At 39.6% G+C, this 23,711-nt stretch overlaps 1 protein-coding gene across 4 annotated transcripts in view; it reads left to right on the top strand.

Annotated features, from left to right (window-relative positions):
- Positions 1-23,711, top strand: part of EHBP1 (EH domain binding protein 1) — a 320,086-nt gene that overhangs the window by 110,532 nt on the left and 185,843 nt on the right. For all 4 annotated transcript variants that reach the window (XM_077814056.1, XM_077814055.1, XM_077814053.1 and 1 more), the window contains one exon: positions 22,907-23,088. In XM_077814056.1, coding sequence (XP_077670182.1) covers positions 22,907-23,088 — 182 coding nt within the window. The remainder of the gene's footprint in view (positions 1-22,906; positions 23,089-23,711) is intronic.

The raw sequence follows: 23,711 nt of genomic DNA, 5'->3' as shown, positions 1-23,711 counted from the left end.
ATTTCTGCATTGCCAGATCCATCAACCTGAGAGCTGCATACCTTCTGGGAGTCCAGAACACTCTGGCAGGCCACCTGAACAGGTAATTTGCTGGTCTCTGTGAGTGGTATCTTTGCCCAGAGGTGTTCAGGTCCATTTTCCAGTGTTGGGGAGCTCCCCAAGTGAACCTGTTTTGCAACATGAGCGAACAAAAAATGTGGTCATTTTTTTGTTTCCAGCAGGGTCATAGCCTCGGTTCACAGACGGATGCTTTCCTCCTACCCTGGTCTAAAGGCCTGCTGTATGCCTTCCCGTCAGTTCTGCTCCTAGCAACAGTCTTATCCAAAGTCAAGCAAGATTCCATGTGTCCCTGTCAACATTGGTTTTCAACTCTGCTTGTCCTATCAGTCAGACCTCCGCTGCTGTTCTCAAGACGTGGACCCAGCTTTCTCCTTTACCCCAACCTTCAGGCTCTCTACCTGACTGCATTGATGCTTCATGGCTGACAACCTCAGAACGACTTTGCTCTAAGGGGCTACAGCAAGTTCTGCTAAATAGTAGGACGCCTTTATCTAGGTCTGCTTACCTTGCTAAATGGAAGAGATTTTCCATTTTGGTCCATACAAAGAGGCATCCCCCCAGGTCAGGCTCTGATTTGCCATATCTTGGACTATCATTTGTTTCTGAAATGACAGTATTATTAGCACTTAGTTCCAAAAGAGTCCATATGGTGGCTATCTCAGCTTTCTATCCTCCCGTGGATAACTGATCCATTTTTTCACACCCTGTGTTCATTAGATTTCTAAAGGGTTTGTTCCACAGGTTCACAGCCTGGTTCCACAGTGGAGTTTAAATTGAGTTTTGGCACAGTTGATTTGTCTCCCCTCTTCCCTTTTGAACCACTAGTGACTTGTTTTGTTACACATGACTATTAAGGTGGCTTTTTTGGTTGCTAGAGCCTCAGTCAATAGAGTAGGTGAGCTGTGAGCTTTAGTGTCAGAGTCTCCCTATACAATTTTATTTAGGGACAAGGTTTTCCTTCGACCTCACCCAAAATTCCTGTCTAATGTGATTTCCAATTTGCACATTAATCAAGCAGTTCATTTACGGACTTTCTTTCCAAAGCCTTATTTGAAGAAAGGGAAAGAAAAGTTCCATACTGTAGGTATTAGAGCTTTGGCTTTTTATCTGGATACAACTAGGCCTTTCAGGTCTTCATCTCAGTTCTTAGTTTCAGAATAAAGGGCTACCCAGTATCCACACAGAAGATCTCTCGCTGTATTGGTTTATGCTACCAATTGGATGATATTGCACCTCCAAGTAAAGTGGTGGCTCACTCAGCCAGGTCACTGGTAACTGCCACAGCCTTTCTAGCTTGTGCACCTATACTGGATGTTTTTTGTAGGGCGGCAACCTGGTCGTCGGTCCGTAAATTTGCATTTCACTATGCTTTCTCTCACCAATCTAGAGATGGTGCCGGATTTGAACTGGTGGTCCTACAATCCCTTTTCAATTAGACTCCAAGCCCACTTCTTGTTTGAATGGCTTGTGAGTCACCTACAGTGGATTGGATGTGTGTAATCACTTGAAAAAGAAAAAAAAACTGTTACGTACTTTTTCATAACTGTTGTTCTTCAAGATGTGTTGCACATGTCCAGTCCAGAACCGACCCTCCATCCCCTCTCTATCAGTGTCTTTCTGGTAAGAAGGAACTGGGGGAGGGGTGTCAGGAACAACATGGCCCCTTATACCTACATACCGTGGTGCGAGGCACCAGAGGTGCTCATGCTGCCCCAACAGGAACTGCGGAGGAAAAAATTTCCACTAACTGGTCATGAGGTGTGCACACACCTACAGCGGAATGGATGTGTGTAACACATCTTGAAGAACAACAGTTATGGAACGGTAAGTAACTGTTTTCTCCTTCAGCCTCTTTCCCCCTCCACCAGTTACCAGGGGGTGGGAGGGAGGTGTCTTTGCTGCCCTCATTCCTTTCCATCTTGTATTGTATTTAAAAATATATATATCCTTTTCTGCTAACACTCCTTGACTCAGAACTATTGCTTGTCTGGGGCCACTTCATGAAATCATGCTTTTTATGTCCCTAGGATTAGCTATGTTTCCTAAAATTATTTTACACTGAGTCTTTTCTGGTTTTGGCAGTTTTCTACCTAATATTGTCAAGACAGTATCAGATGAAAAACAAGGTGCCATTCTCTTTGCTTTTGTTGACTTTTTATTTTTATTTTAAAGCGCGTACACTTCTGTGACATTGCTTAGTTTCATGGAAATCTTTGTGATGGTTTTGGCAAGGTGGGAGATCAACTTTCTTTGTTGGAGATTTAAAAAAGATTAAGACCTCATTGCTTGGACGAGACTAGTAGGCAAGATCTAATTCACAACTATATAAGAGACACAGGCATCTTTAGGTAGTTTAAAAAAAAATCACTGTACTTGTGTATAATTTTGTAGGAGTGGATTTATTTTTAAGTCATGCCATTCACCTGAAGTAACATCTGACTGTTACTGTTCTGTATGGGGTAATAACTTAAGGCAAAAGGCCCCAACTCAGCAGGTATTTAAGCACATGCCTAACTTTGGCAAGACTTTAAGACTAAGTTCGTGTGCTTAAGGTTAGGTATGTGCATAAGTACCTTGCAGAATTGGGGTCTATGTTATAGCATCTCTTTCTTGTGCTGTCACTTTACAATTGTAAATGGATAGTGAAAATATTTATCTTCATAAGGAGGATTCAGAGGCTTCTGTCTCATACTATTGGCAACCTTATAGATGTACATTTTTGCATTTGTTATCGTCTCAAAGGATCAGATCTTGTGATAATTGAAGTCAATGGCACAAGGGCCAAAATGTCAGTGGACTGCATGTACATCAAAATCAGAATGTACTGATACCCCATCGCTTGCAAGATGGTATTCAGTATATCACATGATCTGCATTTTATGATCTTTGGTTTTGCTATATGCTCTACTTTGTCTCCTTCCTCCTCTTTTTGACAGATCATGTTATAGTGGGAACAAAGTTATATTCCTCTATTGAGAATGTTTAAAGAAGCTAAATTGTTAGGCAGAATTGTTGAAAATTCATTATTACTATGTCAGACATGTAGAAATGACCATTCTTAACTGAGAATGTTGTGTGTTGCTCTAAGTCTTAGGGATTTTCATTGAATTATGTTCAGTGAGAAGAAAACCATTTTTGTATTAAAAGTTTTTCACAATTAAAAAGCTGGAAAAACTGGTTTAAAAAAATGTTAGCCTAAGAACACACATCTTTTGTGGACCTAAGCATATGACTTTTATCAACAATATTTCATATTTAATCAACATAAAATGAAGTACTTTCTTCACATGAACGGGACACTGATCAGGTCTCAGCCAAGGCAAATAAAAGAATGAATGCTTTGTCAATCATCCATAACTAATTTGTGCATACATAGAAAAAAAATTAAATCTGTTTTTAAGAAGAGATTTTCCATGGAAGCAGCAAGGGAGTATTCAGTAATTTACAGCAAATAGCAATGTGTTCTTGTGACTGCTTTTATTTCTTCATTTTAACAGAATTTCATAGAAAGCTAGAAAAAAATACCAGGTTTTAAAAAGTTTTCTACCAAAATATTCTGAGACAGGCCTAAGCTGAGAGAGCGATATGGACAGATTCTTTTATCCGTTGGCACATATTCATATTATTGCAGGGAGCCTTTGCATATCTTTCTGATGAACACAACTAATAGATAATACACAGTGGAGAAATGTTAAATGCATTGCCTCTTTGCACAGAAAAGATGATTGTGTTGCTCCTGTGACAGTGTGGTTATGGTTGATGGGGCAGCTTCATTATGAGCCCCTGTTTTCAGGCTTTTTCAGCTTTTTTTTTTAAATCACCCTTTGGAGTGAAACTTTTATGCTTGTCAGTCTAGAGATGAATTTTTGAAGAAATCCATTTAGACATTTTTTTTAAGTTAGGTTCAGGGGGAAAACGTCTTTCGTGCTTTAAGAAAGTTGTTCAGATGTTTTTTGTGATTAATGAAAAACCCACTTTTTAAAATACTACAAACTTAGACTATGTACAGTACATAGTGCTCACTGACAAATGTGTGTTTTAAGGAACTTTGAACAAGAGCATGTGCACAATACATTTTTTCCTCATTAACTTGAGCATGCAAAGGGTGTGACTATTCAGAAGCATTGTATGCGTGAGCATTCATGTATCTAGTCACATGCAGATCTTAATCTTCAGGAGCCTCCCTGTGCCCTATTTATTCGTCCCTCCCTTGATAATTACATCATACTTTCAACGTAAATTTCCCATGCTCTGGGGTTTTGCAGCCAAAAACATACGGCACCCTGCAGAATACACACAATTTCAAATGTCCTGGTTTTGGGAGACGGCCGCCAAGGGAGACGCCAGGGATCCTTTCCTCTGTGAACATTATCCTTTTTTGGGAGACGCCAGGGATCCTTTTCTCTGTGAACATTATCCCACTACAAGGTCCATTGAACTTGCAGTTCCAAGCATGTAGCTTTAGATTTCAGTATGCAGTAGAATTTCACATTAAAATTAGCCCACTGGTTTAATTGAAACTATGCTTGCCAGATTGCAAATTCAAATAAAGAAATAAAATTACCAAATTTGGCAATGAAGTGGCACCAGTAACAGAACTGTATATTAGGCAGGGCAAGACCACTTTTTTCCTTAGAAAGCCAGAGCATTGTGAGGAATTCACAACTCGTGTTGCTGCCACAGATCTTTCAGACTTGTGGAAGTCCTGTGATATTCATTTAGAAACATCAATTGGGAGATAGTGAAAGATGTATAGGAGCAGTGGCAGGTGTCCAGATTCCCTCCATATCCAGGACATCACCAGGTTTTATTACTACGTATCTTGATTGATTTTAGCCATAACAGAGGGGATGTTACAGTTTTATGAAACCTCACATTTAATAGCTCTCTGGATTCCTTAATGCAATATCTTGACACACATGAAAGAAATTGTGAGGGGATGGGAAGAGAATAAATTGGATGTTCAAAGCCATAATCTCAGATATTTAACCTTACTATATAGTATGTAGCCAATGGGCAGCAGAACTCCACACTTGGCTGAAGTAGCACTGGATATCACAATGGTGGGTACATTTCAAGTAACTTCGCATTCCTTGTGTGCTATATGCTGAAGGCAGAGATATCACCGTATTGGTGAATAGCTTGATCCAAGGCGAGTGTCACAGCTCAACAGAGAGGCATAAGGGGATACCATTAGAAAACACCTTCATCCATATCCTGTACAGTTTTTCAGACCTATATTAAAATAATAAGCAAATGTAAAAGTTGCAATATTTCAACACAGTCAGAGGCCTTTTGCATCTCAGATGAAATTCCTCAGACTTTGCAAATTGTATTTTATTGAACACCATATGAACACTCTATGAATACATCTACACTGCTGCCAGGAGTGTGCTTCCAAGCTCGATTAAACATACATATGCTAGCCCTGCTTGAGGTGGCATGCTCAAAATAACAGTGTAGTTGGGGATAGTAGGGGCGGCAGCTCAGTCTAGCTGCCTGAGTACAAACCTGCCCTGGCCCCTTGGGTAGGCCTGGCATCCTGCTATTTCTAGCATGCTAGTTTGAGCAGAGCTAGTGCACATCTGTCTACTCGCACTGGGAGGACATACCCTATGAGAGCTGTCAGCAAACCTTCTGCCTTTTACAAGACCTGTCTGAACAGAGTTTCAGTGCTGGGATAATGAATTCCCTTCAATTTTACTAACCGCTTTCAAACATATTGTCATAGCTGAGAAGGGAAATGGGTGTGTATAAGGCCACCAGAGTGGGTGACCTTTCTTCTTTTTTAGTATGAAGGAGATAGCTGCCACAGATACTGTCAAGTACAGTTCAGTGTAGGAGGTGAGAAAGGAGTTGAATAGTTTGGTTACCATGGTGGGAAGCTGAAGGCAAAAGTTCTCTTGGAATTCATCCTTGGTCTATCAAGGCCTTGTCTTCCTATGTTGCCTTTGTTACCTCAGCAGCCTTTCCCAGTCTTATTTGTTTAGTTCTTCTGTGCATCATTCAGTTAGACTAAAGAGCTGGATATGAATCTATATCAAGTTGGAAGACCTGATATTCTGCCACACAACTTTCAACAAAAATTCTTAAAGCCATCACTGGTTTAACACAGCTGCTCTAGGTACACTCCTGGTTGAGTTATGCGTATAAGTCTACCTTTTTATAACTTCAAAGGCTTCAAAAAGTTTTTGGGCCTTACCACCAGGGTTGCTTATCTGAGTGCCAGGTAGAAGAGAGAAAGCCGATTTAGATCCTGAATAATGAAAGACATAAAATTAAAGGAAGATGAACGCCTCTGGCTGCAAGGAACAGTAGAAGCTATACGAAAGAAAAATGTGTATAGAGAGTCATTTGACTTTGACACTCACATTATGTATTCTACCTGGTTTGCCAATTTCTTTAGCTAAGGACTTTCTTTTGGTAGGCTGCTGCTGTTTATACATTTGCCTTGTGTAACCACTTCAAAGTTTTCCCATCACAGTTAATGGGGTACTGCTGCATAGAGTGTACTAGAAAGTCTCCATTTCATGGTTGATGACAAGGTATTGAATTCACTCGATAACAAAATTAATGTGGTTAAACCCCTGGAGATTACTGCCAGTCATAATTCGTGATTCTATATGGTTGCATTTAATCTAGGCCTTAATTTTACCCAATAACTGGAAGAAAGAGGAAATATAGGACTGGGTTGCTGAGCAGTAAGTAAAACTGCCCACTCCAAGGTGAATACCCTATATATTCCAAAATGTTGTCTCTGGCATAAACTCTGTGTCCCCTATGGCACAACCCCCAGCATGCTCCCCTGGAAGGAGTGAAAGAGACAGGGTGTAGAAAAGTATCAAAATTACTTCCGATAATCTGTACCTTTGCCCTTTTTAAACTGGAAAAAATACTCTTGCCCACTTCACAAGATCCTTCACATTATAAAGCATTCCTATTGGAAGTCTCAGGGCAAAAATAAAAAAAGGGGGGTGGGAAATGGGTGATGTCCTGTTAGGGGCCTGCTATAGGCCACAAAATCAGGAGGAGGAGATGGATGAACATTTTTAGAACAAATAGTGGAGCTATCCAAAGCACAGGGAGCTGCTGTTGTGGGGGACTTTAACAACCCAGATATCTGCTGGAAAAAAATACAGCAGGATAGTTATTGTCCAACAAGTTCTTAGGCCATATCTACAGTACGGGTACTATTAGGCTAACCAGATAGCAAGTGTGCAAAATCAGGATGGCTGTGGGTGGTGGGAGTCTGGCGGACAATAGACATCTGTATAAGATAGTAGAGATCTATAAAATCATGACTGGTGTGGAGAAAGTAAATAAGGAAGTGTTATTTACTCCTTCTCATAACACAAGAACTAGGGGCCACCAAATGAAATTAATAGGCTACAGGTTTAAAACAAATAAAAGGAAGTATTTCTTCACACAATGCACAGTCAACCTGTGGAACTCCTTTCCAGAGAATGTTGTGAAGGCCAAGACTATAACAAGGTTCAAAAAAGAACTAGATAAATTCACGGAGGATAGGTCCACCAGTGGCTGTTAGCAAGGATGGGCAGGGATGGTGTCCCTAGCCTCTGTTTGCCAGAAGCTGGGAATGGGCGACGGGGGATGGATCACTCAGTGATTACCTGTTCTGTTCATTCCCTCTGGGGTACCTGGCTTTGGTCACTGTTGGAAGACAGGATACTGGGCTAGATGGACCTTTGGTCTGACCCAGTATAGTGGTTCTTATGTTCACAACAACAAAGAATCCCAGTGCAGAGGAAAGATAGGAAGAATAGTAAGAGACCAATATGGCTCCCTCAGGAGCTCTTTAATTACCTGAAAATCAAAAAGTAATTTTATAAAAAGTGGAAATGAGAATAGATCACTAAGGATGAGTACATAAGAATAGCATATGCATATAGGGAGAATATCAGAAAGGCTAAGGCACAAAATGAGTTACAACTAGCTAGGGACATGAAAGTAAAAAAGAAGAGGTTCTAGAATACATTAGAATTAAGAGAAAGATGAAGGAAAGTGTAGGTTCATTACTTAGTGGGGAAGGAGAGTAAATAATGGATGACAGAATGAAGGCTGAAGTGTTTAATGCCATTTTTGATTCAGTCTTCACTAAAAAGGTTATGTGTGATCAGATGCTTAGCACAACATTAACAACTAGGGGGAAAGATCTCAGGATAAAACAGTGACAGAATAGGTTAAAGAACATTTAGGTAAGTTTGGTGTATTCAAGTTGGCAGGACCTGATGAAGTTCATCCTAGGTTATATAAGGAACTAGATGAAGCAATCTTGGAACTGGTAGTAATTATCCTTGAGAACTCCTGGAAAATGGATGAGGTCTCAGAGGACTAGAGAAGGACAAACACAGTACCTGTATTTAAAATGGGGTGGAGGAGGGGAAGAGAGCTTGGGGACTTATAGACCAATCATCCAAACGTCTGTATCTGAAAAGATTCTGGAACAAATTCTTAAACAATCAATTTGTTCAAACCTAGAGGATAATAAGGTGATGATAAGTAATAGCCAACAGGGATTTGTCAAAATAAATCATGTCAAACCAATCTAATTTTCTTCTTTGAGAGGGTAACTAGCCTACTGGACAGGAGGAAGAAGTAGCTATGATATATCTGGACTTTATGAAGGCTTTTGACTCAGTTCCACATAACGTTCTCTTAAGCAAACAAGGGAAATATGGTCTAGATGAAATTACTATAAGGTGGGTGTATAACTGGGTGAAAGACCATATTCAAAGAGAAGTTATGAATTGCTCAGTGTCAAGCTGGGTGGATGTATCTAGTGAGGTTCTGCAAGGATCTGTCCTGCATCTGGTACCAGTCAATATTTTCATTAATGACTTGGATGATGGAGATGAGAGCATACCTATAAAATTTGCAGATGACACCAAACTAGGAGGGGTTGCAAGCACTTCGGAGGACATGATTAGAATTCAAAACAGTCTTGATAAATTGGAGAATTGGTGTGAAATCAGCAAGATGAAATTCAGTAAAGACAAGTGCAAAATACTACACTTGGGAAGGTAAAATCATATGCTCAAATGCAAAATGGGTAATAACTGGATAGGCAGCAGTACTGCAGGAAAGGATCTGGGAGTTATAATGGATCACAAATTGAATATGACTCAACAATATGATACTGTTGTGAAGAAGGCAGATACCATTCTGGGATATATTAACTGGAGAGTCCTATGTAAGACATGGGAGTTAATTGTTCTGCTCAGCACTGGTGAGGTCTGAGCTGGAGTACTGTGGCTAGTTTTGGGTGCCATACTTTAAGAAAGATGTGAATGAACTGGAGAGAGTCCAGAGGAAAGCAGCAAAAATGATGACAGATTTATAAAACATGACCTGTGAGGAAAGGTTGAAAGAACTGGACATGTTTAATCTAGGGAAGAGATGATTGAGGGGGCACCTTGTAGCAGTCCTCATATATGTAAAAGGTTGTTGTAAAGAGGACGGTGATCAGTTGTTCTCCATGTCCACCAAGGGGGGGACAAAAAAAAATGGCTTATTGGGCAGCAAAAGAGATTTAGGTTGGATGTTAGATTACCTAGGGCAGTTGTGGAATCCTCATCATTTGATGTTTTTAAGAACAGGTTAGACAAACATCTGTCAAGAATGGGCTAGCTATAATTGGTACTTCCTCAGTGTGGGAGGACGGTCTAGATAACCTCTTGAGATCCCTTCCAACCCTACCCTTCTGTGGTTCTATAACTGTTCAAAACAGACTGTAACAAAGATTTTCAAAAATGAATATCTAAAGTTAGGCTTGAGCACCTGGGAGCTCTGATTGAAAGTGAGAGTATCAAAGTGCTTAATAGTCTTGCCCAGCTTACTAAATTTGTCCAATTTTCTTGTGACTATTTCCTCTAGTGCCCTTGATAAGCATCAAGATAGCCTTACTTAGAGGCAGATACTTCAGTTTGTCTCATCTAAGTCTGTTGATGAGTTGTTAAAACAAATGTGATTTCTTAGTTTTCTTTAATCGGCTAGTCCTTTCACTAATGTCAGAGAGGTATCATTTGAGTTAGCATGTAAACTAGACAGAAAACACAGTAAAAAGCAATGCAAACAAAACAAAAGCAAGAGTATTTGAGGGAGCCCAAGAAAGTAGCTGTTACGCTGTTAGAAAAGGTATCAGTTCATCGTATGTCAAAACTATTTGTTCAGAATATGTTGTCTCTGGACAGTTTTGTATAGGAAAGCTTTTAAGGATAGTATGTCAGAATTTTCTGAGTATAGTAACTCACATGGTGAAACTTAATCACACCAAACAGCTTGATTGCAGTAACGGCATAGCTAAGATTATACTGTACTACCAATGCATTTCAGTCTTTGTGTCTGGAACTTTCCATCTGATTTTGCCATTGGAGATTTCCAAGGATCATGAAGGCAGAAGACAGGTCTGTTAAGAGAAACACTTCGTTCTTTCCACCAAAAATTTGGTCCTGTGGAGCAAATTTGCAAATTGTTTTTTCATCTAAAAGGTCCATTTCAATAAATTTCTTCTTATCTGAGCGATTTCCTAAACTCCAATTGGAATTTTTTTAAAAAAGAAGAAAAGCAGCCTGTGGTACCACTTTTCATTTTCTTTCCAGTTACAGAAAACATCCTCTGTCGTTAGTTAGGTAATAAATATAGTACAGTACTTCCTATTTAAATAAAAGAACAGGAGTATTTGTAGCACCTTAGAGACTAACAAATTTATTAGATCGTAAGCTTTTGTGGTCTACGGCCCACTTCATCGGATGCATAGAGTGGAACATATAGTAAGAAGATAGATAGATAGATATAGATATATACACATACAGAGAACATGAAAAGTGGAGTTAATTAATTAGCCTCTTAATCCACTTTTCATGTTCTCTGTATGTATAGATATATCTTCTTACTATATGTTCCATTCTATGCATCTGATGAAGTGGGCTGTAGCCCACAAAAGCTTATGCTCAAATAAATGTGTTAGTCTCTAAGGTGCCACAAGTACTCCTGTTCTTTTTTTTGGATACAGACTAACACGGCTGCTACTCTGAAACTTCCTATTTAATCATTCATCAGTTTATATACATTCACCTATATATGGGTCCAAATATAGCTATTTAAAGGAATTGTTCTAACATTTTCATGACTTTCGTACCTTCCTTTTCCAGTCACTATGCCTTGAACTCCAATTTTCCTGACGCGTGGAAGAATTTTTTAAACATTAAATTCTCCTTTCAAATACATCACAATTCTTAATAAATGTTCTGGATACCTTGAACCATCATTTGCTTTTAAACATGTTTTCAGCATAGATTGTGCCGCTTGCATTCGGCCCTCCAAATCTTCCATCCGTCTGTCTAAATTATTTTAACTGACATAGTTTCTAATTTACTCTTTACAGATGAGAGAGCTTCCCATACCTTGTCTATTTTGGCATTTAATTGCTCTGTACTCTCAGAAATTAAATTCTGTAGCGATCCATTTTGCTCTGCTAGCGAAGCAGTGATCTTTTCAGCATAGCGTAAGCAAGATGGTGCTTGTAACGCAGCTTGAAGGGCCAGCATCCGGGCTTTGAAGGAATCAGAACTTTCCGACTTATTTTTCTTCGGGGTGCTGTGAGTACATGTTTATTGACTTCATATGCTGTGTGATAGCTTTATTTGAAAATTAAGTAACTTTGAATTGGGTAGCAAATGAAAGTAAAATCATCAATATCTGTGTTTTCCAGTGGCTTTGTGGTGCCACTGTCAAAAATCTTTTAAGAAGTGGAAAGTAGAGTGTAAGTTGTGTTGTCTAAAGAATTGTCTTCTGAGTAGGTGTAAAGAACAGAATGCTTCCATTTAAGTTCTAGTTATCTTTCAGCAGCTCTGCTAAAGATTGTGTGAAAAGCCAACTTCTGAGAAGATCACTCTCTGTGCTCTGTTCATATTCAAGCACAGGGTAAGGGCAGACAAAGCTCTTTTGTTTCCTTTTGACAAAATATTTCAAATTAGGAAACTTGTTATATTCCCCATTTAGATTTAATCTTCCTTGGATAATGATTACTACAATACTTTCCCTTTAGAAAAGAAATCCCTTCCCGAAAGAAATCAGTAGGACATTTTCTTTGATATTTAAATACTTAAATAATTATAAAGCATAATAAGATTTTTCAGCCACAAGTTCAGTTTTTATTGAAAGAAAACATGCTCTTTTGTGTTTTCACAAAATTTTCTGTGTTTATAGGAAGGAGGGCTATTGTATTCTTCATTTTCTGAGGTGCAGGTTGATAGAAGCAACAAGCAATGGAAACAAACGTAGGCAAGTTGAGCTCAGGTTTTAGGAGCTAAAGTTGTATTGTAGCGGCTTCTGTAGCATTCCCTCTTTCCCATCGTAGGTACATAGTGAGTGTCTTTTCAGAACAAAAATTTTCAAATTGTTTGACTCTCTAACTTAGTAGACGTTGCGAGGTGGTAAATTATATGGAGTTAACTCTTAGTTGTATATTCTTTTTGCATTAACCTTGACAAAGACTTGATATCAAGAAGTGGGGTAGTTACAGAAAATAAGCTAACTAGAAAGGTTTTTTATAATTGTTGTTATAAATAGCAAGGTCTGCTTAAGCCAAAACTCCATTAAAGGTTGCTGAATCACCATTTCATTCAGGCCATTCCTGAGGAGCAGCAAAAATGGGCAGAAATGCTCTTAGAGACCAACTGGAGCTTTTTCTGGAATTATAAAAGAGATCAATAATTTGGCAGCACTGGACAAAGTGTTTTACTCCTGGGGGAATTCTGGGCTAAAATTTCTGCTCACAATATTTTATTTGTCAAAATAATACAATATAATCACGCCAGTTTCAACTATTTTGGTAATTTATTTCAGAATACCTATCAGCAAGTATGTCTGTAACAATACAGGTTTCAGAGTAACAGCCGTGTTAGTCTGTATTCGCAAAAAGAAAAGGAGTCCTTGTGGCACCTTAGAGACTAACCAATTTATTTGAGCATGAGCTTTCGTGAGCTACAGCTCACTTCATCAGATGCATACCGTGGAAACTGCAGCAGACTTTATATATACACAGAGAATATGAAACAATACCTCCTCCCACCCCACTGTCCTGCTGGTAATAGCTTATCTAAAGTGAGCAACAGGTTAGGCCATTTCCAGCACAAATCCAGGTTTTCTCACCCTCCACCCCCCCACACAAATTCATTCTCCTGCTGGTGATAGCCCATCCAAAGTGACAACTCTTTACACAATGTGCATGATAATCAAGTTAGGCCATTTCCTGCACAAATCCAGGTTCTCTCACTCCCTCACCCCCCTCCAAAAACCCACCCCCATACACACACAGACACAGAATTTGTGTGGGGGGGTGGAGGGTGAGAAAACCTGGATTTGTGCTGGAAATGGCCTAACCTGTTGCTCACTTTAGATAAGCTATTACCAGCAGGACAGTGGGGTGGGAGGAGGTATTGTTTCATATTCTCTGTGTATATATAAAGTCTGCTGCAGTTTCCACGGTATGCATCTGATGAAGTGAGCTGTAGCTCACGAAAGCTCATGCTCAAATAAATTGGTTAGTCTCTAAGGTGCCACAAGGACTCCTTTTCTTTTTGTAACAATACAGTCAACATAAAAGATTCAGGAAATGTTTTTGACAAATAGATTCTTTATTAGGCATATTAATACAGAACTTGGAGTAATAATTCATTTAAACTAAAATCCAGAAATGTATTTCCTTCACACCTCAGAAGCAGAGCAAAGGCTTGGGGGAGTCAGAGATAACAGAGAATCTGAGTGAGAGGAAAGTAATTGCTGGGAAGAAGCCTGGGAGTGAAACTGTAGGGTTGTTGGGTGTAGGTGGGAGAAGTATGGAACAGGTTTTTTTCTGGGGACGGGATTGTTAGGGATTTGAGGAGCTTCTCCCATGCAGACTCTGTCTGATCCTAGTCTCTCATTCAGTCAGGCATATCTGCCCCTATATCTCTGCACTCCCCATCCCCATATATTCTTGCACCCTGACTTAGCTGCCATCCTCTGATCCCATCCCCATAGGGCCCTGCTCCCTCACTCAGTCACCCTCCGTCGCCATGTGTCTCTGCACCTCTACTCAGCCACCCCCTCCCACGCTGTCCCTTGTATCTCTGCACCCCCAGTAGGGTTACCGCCTTTGAAACGTAAAAAACCCAGCACCTGCTGCCCCCATAAGCCTGCCACAGCCCCAACCACAAGGCAACTCCACAACCCAGTCCTCCCTTCAACAGCCACTTATAGTATCTAGAGAGAGAGAGCGCATACAGATAAGATTGACAACATCATTGATAACACAATTCGTTTTATCAGCACATATTACCAGCCAGTCTTTATAGTCTGTTTCATTTAGCCAGTTGTCACTGAATGTGAAGTTTCTTGTGCATGCTTTTGGGTGGGGGTGTAGTAGATCACTTGCACCATTGCCCGTATCCTCCATAAGATATCTTCTACTTTTCCTCAGTCTCGCATGACTCAAACTCACTTTCACACATGCATGTGTTGGTGGACACACCGCTGCTGTATTTTGAATAATTTTGATCTGTTATCACTTAAACTGTGGAAGTGGGAACACTGCAGCATCTTTGGCTGGACACAGAAACTTTTAACATTAGGTATCCCAGTGTATTGCGATGATAATGCAAATCTTTAGACCTACATAAACCCCTCCCTCCCCCTTCCCCAGGCAGATTAAATTATTTTTGCGGCAACTGCAAATCCATAAAAAAACCTGGCCAGGCTAGTCAAATACCGGCCAGGTGGTAACCCTAACCCCCACTCAGCCACCCCCTCCCTCCTATGCCCATGTGGCCCTGCACCCCCACTCACATTTAGTGCCCACCCCAGTCTGAACCCCAGTCTATGACCCCCAGCAACCCCATATTGTCTGTCCCCCCCAGTTTCCTGTGCCTCCTCACCTGGCCCCACGGACAGAGTGCTGTGAGGAACGCAGCTTCTCCTCTCTCTCCCCACCAGGAGTGACTGCCCTCTGTTCTGGTGCCACAGCAATCCCTGGTGGGTGAAAGGTGTAACTGCAGCACCTCTCCAGCAGCATGTATTTTCTTCAAAGAAAAAGAATTCTGTACGGGACATGACGTCTGCATGTGCGCAGCAGGGCAGATTTCGCTCAGGAGTAGTGTTTGATATTTTCTTATGGGTCATGTGTTACTCAGTAGACCAAACTAGAATCATGAGCTAACTTTCAAAATGCTGAGAGCCCTCAACTCCTATTGGCCTCAAGAGAAATCAGGTTACTTATATAGGTGCCTTGTATCACTGCAGGTGCCTGTCCGTAGACACACAAGTATAAACATTTTTCCCATAATGACAAGTCTGATAGAAGTGTTTTGTTCATGGAAATGGCCGTACAGTTCAATGCTTGAAAATTGAAAGGTATTTTCTTTAAGATGACTCATAAAATGTTTCCCCTCTCTTCCTGAGTCTGGTGATGAGTCACTCCTGTTTTAAGCTCCAGCCAATCCACAAGCCAGGAACTGGGCTGTTGACTCCCAGAGCAGGTGTATAAGCCTCACGGGAGGAACAGCAGCTCAGTCCACTCAGTGTCACTCCAGGGCTTGGAACTCACTCCTGCCTGACAGTGGCAACAGAATCCCCAACCCGTAGCCAGTTCCAGCCTTGCTCTGGCTCCAGCCCAGCTCTTGCCGCTACCCTGCGGCTAGTCGTGCTCTAGTCGCACTCCAACCCTGCCCTGGACTCCTGATTCCAGCTCTGACCATTAGGCATGACTGCTCCAGCTCTGAAAACTAGGCCTGACCATCTCCTCAGTTTCTGACAGTATCCAAGTTGAGCATCACAACTTGCAATTTAAAAAAACCCTTAATGATGCTGCAATTTCTTTTCCTGCTATGCTTTAATTGTGCTGTAGCATCAGGAGTGTCTTTACTGGGACAGAGATTCTGCCATTCAACTGGATGATAGAAATACAATGGACTGTGACACTACAGACTCTGGAATATACTCTGACCCATCAGAAACGTGAACGCTAAACAGCCAGAATACACTCAATTGTCAGTTGTGTATATACAATCTAATTAAAGGACTAGAGCCATGATAAGACTGAACTTTGATTACAAAGGTATTAGAGCTGTTAAATTAAAAAAAAAATTGTTACATGGTGTTTGATTCATTGGCTCTTATGCAGGGTATAAATATTTCATAGCTACACCTAGAAAACTTCCCCTCAGATGGGAAAAATGTGCAGTTCATTTGCTTTTGATTCAGATTTGTTTTGAGGTAAGCAGTTTCTTAGGTAAACAACATCCACAAGCAAGCTTTTTATGTCCGAAGAGGACACGGTCTGTTTAATTATCTGTTCCTCCCCTAACAAAGGACTGACAAGCTCTGTCTTTAAAAGAAGGCTGCATTAGATATGTATAGTTCCAAGTTATCTGGGTTCCTCTAAACTAGGGGGCCAAATTCAAATGTTTTGTAATACAGCTCTTTCAACTCTGTTGACTTCAGTGGAGTTGTACTAAATTGCCTTGGAGAAGAGTTGGTTCTGCTCTGTCCTGGGATGTGATACTCACTGCTTTTTACAAATGAGCTGTGGTTAGTTGCCTTGTAAGTGGGTTTTTTTGTTTTGGGTTTTTTTAAGTTTTGTTTGAGAAATGTCCACTGTGGTGGGCAAATAAAAGGTGCTACCTAACACGCAAGTCTCTTCATAGCGTCTGAGAGAATACATTGGTATTTTATTGGATTTACTCACATTAGCCTGATCATGCAAGAGATCTGACCATATGGATACTTAACATGTAGATCACTTTGCAGAATTGGAGCTTATGATTTGGTAACTTTTGTGATGTCTGATACTTGTTGCAATCTTTTATGCAGTGAAAGAAAGAGTGAAATGTGCTTCCTGTATCAAGGGACCCTGAAACATCTGTGATCAATAGGTCAGATGTTTGGCAGTGAAAATGGGTGCACCTTCAGTGACTTCAGTAATCATGATTTTGTCAATGTTTATAAATTTCTCTGAGTGCTGTTCCCATGAAAATTCATCCTGACATGAAGGGACCACCTCTAGAGGTGAACATATAATTGAGTCTGTATCCTCATTCAAAGATTTGTCTGTCTCCTGAAATTGCCAGTGAGACCAACAGTCCCAATTGTGAGGTTATTTTGTGAAGGTATTTTGATGTCCTTGCTTATGCACGGAGGACTGGAGAGAGACCATGAAACTCATTTCATTTGAGCCACGGAATAGTCAGAGGTTATCAGCTTGCTAGTAATCAACTATTGACTTGAGTTTGGTTTTGCACTAGTGACCTAGTAACACAATAGGCTTTGCTTTTTATTACTCATAGTTAGCAGACATCCTGGGGGTAGTGAGGAGGATATGATTAAATGTTTTCACAAATTTGGTATAATTTGAATCTTCCAGCAGGGAAGGCTTTCTCCTTGAAGTAGTGTGGGAGTATAAAAGCATACATTTAACTCGGAGTTTCTGTGTATGTGTAAAGGTGCTTCTTGATCATTTTCATTTTTCAGAAAAACTAAAGGGTAACGTATATTGCCAGTTCTTACTCAGTACTCTGAAGAAACTTAAGTTTTCCCAAGCAGATGGCACTATCAAGGGAATCTTATTTTATCTGCTTATATTTGTTTGGTTTTTGTTTTAACAAGACTTGAGCTCTTTTTCCTTTCAGGTAAACTTCTTTCTATAATAATTTTTAAGGTGCTTTCTAAGAGCATTCCTTATTTTCTGTATTTTTTCTGATGTCAGCAGAGCTGTACAATAATTACCATAGCTCAAAGGAATTTCAGCAGGCTTCTGACGTACCACTTTATTTAAAAAATATTGCAAATATCTGAATGCATATCAATATTTGAGTGTTTGCAAATAACTCAAGATAAGTCTACAGTTCCAGTTATTCGTTGTCAGATTACCCATAAGTCTCACAACTGATCTCTGTGTGTGGCCTTTTCTAACAGAGGGGATCTCAAACTCTTTTTATAGTGTAACACTCATTTTGATAGCAGAGGGGTCTTATGAACTGTATCCTGTCCCATTTGTGATTACATGGATCAATTCCCATTGTGATTACAATTCACGCAATGTCCTATGGCAACTATAACAATTGCTTACATGATAAAGTAATATTAGGAAAATATTTATGTATTTGTATCTGTTGCCTTTACTCCTATTTCTTTCCCCTCTATATGGAGATAGCTGGAAAGGAGGGGATTCAGCCTGTTTTTCTAGATGCTCACGCTCTCATTTTTTTTCTATAGTAAAGAGCCTTGAAATTTGTAGAATGAGATGGAGCCAATATTACCAGCTCTCTGCAGACTACCAGTGGTCCATGTACCCCAATACAAGAATTACTGTCTGATCCAACACCCTCTCATATAGTATGAGAAAAAGTAAATGACTATATACATTAGATAACTCTATCACTCTTTTATAGCAGTCTAAAACTGCTTACTAATACCCAAGTATGGCTTAGTTTCCTCTAACTGTGCTTGTGGCACCTTAGAGACTAACCAATTTATTTGAGCATAAGCTTTCGTGAGCTACAGCTCACTTCATCAGATGCATTTTTTTGCGAATACAGACTAACACGGCTGCTACTCTGAAACCTAACTGTGCTGTGTACCTTATGTTTATCATTATTTTTCAGTTAGTAATTTAGGATGTCCGCATCGTTATTTGTAAAGAAAGATGCTGCTTCACTAATTCTGTATCATTTCAGTGGTTGAGCAAGTTTTGTACCAAGAGCTAAATCCTGCCTACAAATATTTGGGTGTGTATTGTCAAGTACCTTGTAAACTGAATTTTTATGCATGTGTAATGTGATATCTGGAGGGATAATTGAACCTTACATGTTTTAAGATATGGTTGCCATTTTATATATAAAAATGCATCACAGAATATGTTTTGAAAAACGCTGAGCAAAAGAAAAAACAAATACGATGAGCTTTCTTGGTTTCTCTTCTGTAAAGTATGTCATGTTCTCGTATGAGACCAGGTGTAATACTAATCTGTATTTTAACAATTTTGCCCATATTTATATTGGATGTAGTAGCTTTATAAATTGTGCTTTTGATTTAAAACCATTCATCCTGGCATGCTGATGGAGTTGCCCATTTACATCTTATCTGTATGCTTTTTGTCCTGTTTTATTGCTTTTCTCTACTGATTTAAGATGTTCCATTCCAATTCTAGAGTGACAGCCACTGTAATGTGGACTATTTTACTTTTCAGAGCATGCTGAATTTTGAGAAAATGTCTGTTTGTTTAGTGCATTTGAATGCTATAGAAGATGGCTATTAATAAATTTAACAAAGACAATATAAGAAAAGTAGGGTATGTCATAGCTGAAAGCATATTCCATGGAATTATATTCCAGAAGTTTTATGGCAAAATCAGTCTAGGTTCTAAACATCTTGACAGTGTCCTTTTTAAAGGGGAAGATAGGCTAGGGGAACCTCCCGCCCTCCACTATTCTCAGTTGGCCTCAGGGCAAAAAACAGACACACAGCACATTCTTCCTCCCCCAAAGTGCACTTACCTGAAAGCAGGTCCCAAACAAACCTACATACATGTCTTCCTAGCCATAGCATGCCTTTAATTACAAAATAAGTAAGTTGGAATTTAGGTGAATGTGATATTTGTTTTAGGACTTCCCTCAATTAAATGGTCAAGAAAATTGTAAGTAAAAGTGGATGGCAAATGTACCTTCTCCTTCTCGGCACTGGGGATGACTGTGGGGAATCTCTGGTAGCTGGCTTTGATGCTGATTTGCACCATTACACTGGCACAAAAACAGCTGCAGTGCAGGGCTAGAAACTGGTCTGGTAAAAACCTTTTAAAGGTTAACTTGGCCAAAGACAGGTTTCAGAGTAGCTGCCGTGTTAGTCTGTATCCGCAAAAAGAAAAGGAGGACTTGTGGCACCTTAGAGACTAACACATTTATTTGAGCATGAGCTTTCGTGAGCTACAGCTCACTTCATCGGATGCATTCAGTGGAAAATACAGTGGGGAGATTTTATATACACAGAGAACATGAAACCTCAAACTGTTGTCACAAATGGAAGCTGGTCTTCCCCCTCTGTTTCACTGTAAATGTCAATGAACTACAGTTGTACCCCATACTTCAGTGCAAGCAGAACTCATATTGCATCAGTCACATGCACTCTTCACAAAGTGCATTATAGAGTGCAACTAGCAGAGAGAGGAGGAATTCAGCCAAGTAACAGGCTGGGTGAGCATCCATTTCTTTTTCCATTTGTTCGTGATTTCAAGGATACTGAGGTGGGAGACTGGTTTTCATTGTCAGCATCAGAATAGACACACCAGCTGATCAGTACGCTCATGTATTTTGTTGCCGATCAGCAACTTATCCAGAGGGCTGTGAGTAGGTAAGCAAATTTAATTTGTTCCATTTGGGATTGTCATTGTCCCTCAGTCAAGAGGATTTTTCCTAGCCTGTTCCTTTTGTGTGTTAATAAGGGGAAAGGAGTGGGTACCTAACAAGATATGTATTCTGTTGCATTATTTGTAGTTGTGTCTCATCAAACTGTCATTTTATTGTAAATGGGTTTAAGCGAAACCAGATTCCCTGGTTCTGAGTGCATTGAAATAATGAAAAGCAACCCCAGACATACATTGAATAGCAACCCTCTAGATAAGAATAACAGTTACCATAATTATAAAATTTTAGACAGACTAAGGTGGGATTTTTTGTGATGGTTGCAAGCGTGAACCCATCCAAATTGACTCAAAAAGGGAACTGAATACAAATATGACAAATATTTCCTGATCATTATAGCCCACACAATGGAATAGTATATTTTTGGTCTCACTGTAAATGGAAGCATAATTCTGACTGTTGTGTAATTTTTATTTTCTTCCTTTCTGGTTGACAAAAAAAGTACATGTGCCAGTATAAGACTATCGTTTTTGCCATATCAGTTATACTTTTGTAATTATCCATGTGCTATCTTCTACAACATTTTTAGGCATTCTGCAGGACAAAAATAGAAGCTACAAAACATTATTTTTCTCTACAACTATTAAAAATACTTTAAGCTATTAGCTAAGTAAAGGTTTAGCCAATTGTTTAAAATTAAAAATTGCATCCAGACCATAAACAGAAAAATCTGAAACTTGCAAATATAGAAATATAAAACAGCCCTCTTTCAAGGTTTTGAATGAAAACAACTGATCTTCAGTGATACTGTTAGACTGCAGTGTTGTAATAAAGGCAAAGAATTATTATGCAAGGTACATGTTCTTGTTCAGAAGCAAACTGCTTATTCGGATTTGTGTAGAGAACAAACAAAAAAATATTGTGCCAGTTCTCACGCATTACTTTCAGAACAGATGCTGCAGTAAATCTTGAATCCCAAATTAGTTGTAGTATTTAGCTATTGTAAAGGTACAGTACAATAACAGTTTATTGTTGTTCATATCAGTAATAGATTGAAACTCCCTCATCATACTCTTCATTTTACACATTGTCAGAACCTTGGACCTTAATCTCTTTCTTTGATTGACAGTCGTGGCCAGGGAAAGAGCACTTGTATTGTTTGCGATAGTCGCATCTGTTCAACTTGATTCAGTTGAGAGTATTTGCATATTCTTAAGTATTTCTTCTGAGAGGGCCTAAATCCTTCTCAAGTGTTTGATGCATTTTTGAAATTCATTCATAAGGTATCTACATGCACTAATAGTTCTGTATAATATTCCTGTGCATAATCTGACCGATAAGGCTAGTTTTTTAAACAAGGTATTCTTTGGCGATGACATATTACATTCTGACTTATTCTACTGGGCAGAAATGTCAAGTACTTCGAAAAAGGGATGCTTGAATGTTTTGATTGAATTAGTAGTCTTTATTCAGGACAAATTGCCGACCGCAGTAAAATGTAGTTTTATTGTGAGAACATTTTTTCAAAAGTTAACAGCAGTTTCTTCCCCCCCGCCCCCATTAGAACTTGATTACATATCATTTCTTTTCTGTTATGCTGAGGGTTAGAGACAAAACTGTGTAGTAGATTCTTAGAGGTAGTTTAGATTAATTTATATCTGAATTCTTTAGAACACCTCTATCTTCATATGTGAATCAGGCTTTGATCTTACTCTAATTTTTTCTCTCCCAAAGATTTTATAGACATTCTAGAAATACTGTCAATCTTAACGTCAGAAATCTGCAACTCAGGTTGTACATGTACTATGCTTGTTAGAAAGAAAATAGCTTTGAAAAATATTTCAACATTAAACTCAATGCTTAAACTCCTAGTAGCAGCCCAAAATAGTACTTATCTACTTAATATTGCATAGTACTTTGTGTTTTTCAAAGCAACATAGAAATATTAATTTTCAATATTAATTTTCACTGTTCTTCTGTGTGGTGAGTAAGTACCATCAGCCCTGTTTTCCAGAGTGGAAATTGGAGTATGAACCTGCACATGGAGTTGCATGGGTAGAGTCTTATGCCCACGCAGAGTCCCATTGACCTCAGGGAGCGTAAGAGTCCACCATGTGAATCGTAGTGCAGGATCTAAACCTTAGTGATTTAAGGGCTGATGATAAGGCCCACTGAACACAATTAAAAGATTCCCATTGTCTTTGGATCAGGCCCTTTGTGACTGAGCCAGGTTTAGAACTGAGGAGTTTCTGTCTCCCAGGTACTACTCAATCCACTGGACCACTCTGCCTCTCCACTGGAGAAAAGAATGAGGTCGATCTGTTTGGTAGTTTTTTTCTTCTTCTTTATGAAACTGCTGGTTTCTGCGTTACAACTCTTCACCTCTTTATTTTATGTTTTAAAGTTATTTCATGTTGGTTTATGTTTACTTTCAGGAATCACCTTCTGGACGCAGAAAAGCACTTGCCACCAGCAGCATCAACATGAAGCAATATGCAAGCCCCATGCCTACACAGACAGATGTCAAGTTAAAATTCAAGCCTTTATCTAAGAAAGTTGTATCTGCCACCCTTCAGTTCTCATTATCATGTATTTTCCTGAGGGAAGGAAAAGCTACGTAAGTTTGTCACCAGATAGGCTGCTTTGTGTTGCCTTTCAAAGACCTCTTTGGGTAGCGAGCACTCTAGCTGTATAGAGTGGCAGGAGTTGAGAGTATCCTTCAGCATACCAATCATTCCTGTCATACTTTGTTTCTGAGGCTGAGTAAACGTAATTTCTTACTCTGACTATAGTTTACTGTTCTTCAGATCAAGACATTTTCTTCTACCGTATTAATACGTTAAAAAGCAGCTGCCTAAAAATATTCTCAGCTTTGAAAGGGAGCAGGTGGGGGAGGAGGATATAGAGTGCAACATCAGTGCTCAGCTAGAGACATCCCTAGCATCCACCCACACAGAGAACCAAAACTTGTTGATGGGTGAGGATAGAGTATAAGACGTAGACAGAGGGAGCATTCTTGGGTTGATCAGGAGAACGTCCAGTGAAGCCAGCTCACTTGAGCATTGATCTTCCCATTCTCCCTGCAGAGCTGTTGCTTTGCGCACGTACACACACACACGCACGTGTACACACGCACGTACACGCACGCACGTACACACACACACCTTGCTTACCTCAGCAGCTTTCAGAGAAGAGGAAGAAATTAATGATCTTTCCAGATCATCTTTCCCTCCTCATTTT

This window comes from Eretmochelys imbricata, chromosome 3 (assembly GCF_965152235.1).
Source record: "Eretmochelys imbricata isolate rEreImb1 chromosome 3, rEreImb1.hap1, whole genome shotgun sequence".
In the NCBI taxonomy this organism is placed as follows: Eukaryota; Metazoa; Chordata; order Testudines; family Cheloniidae; genus Eretmochelys; species Eretmochelys imbricata.
This window is presented reverse-complemented; position numbering and strand designations above follow the sequence as displayed.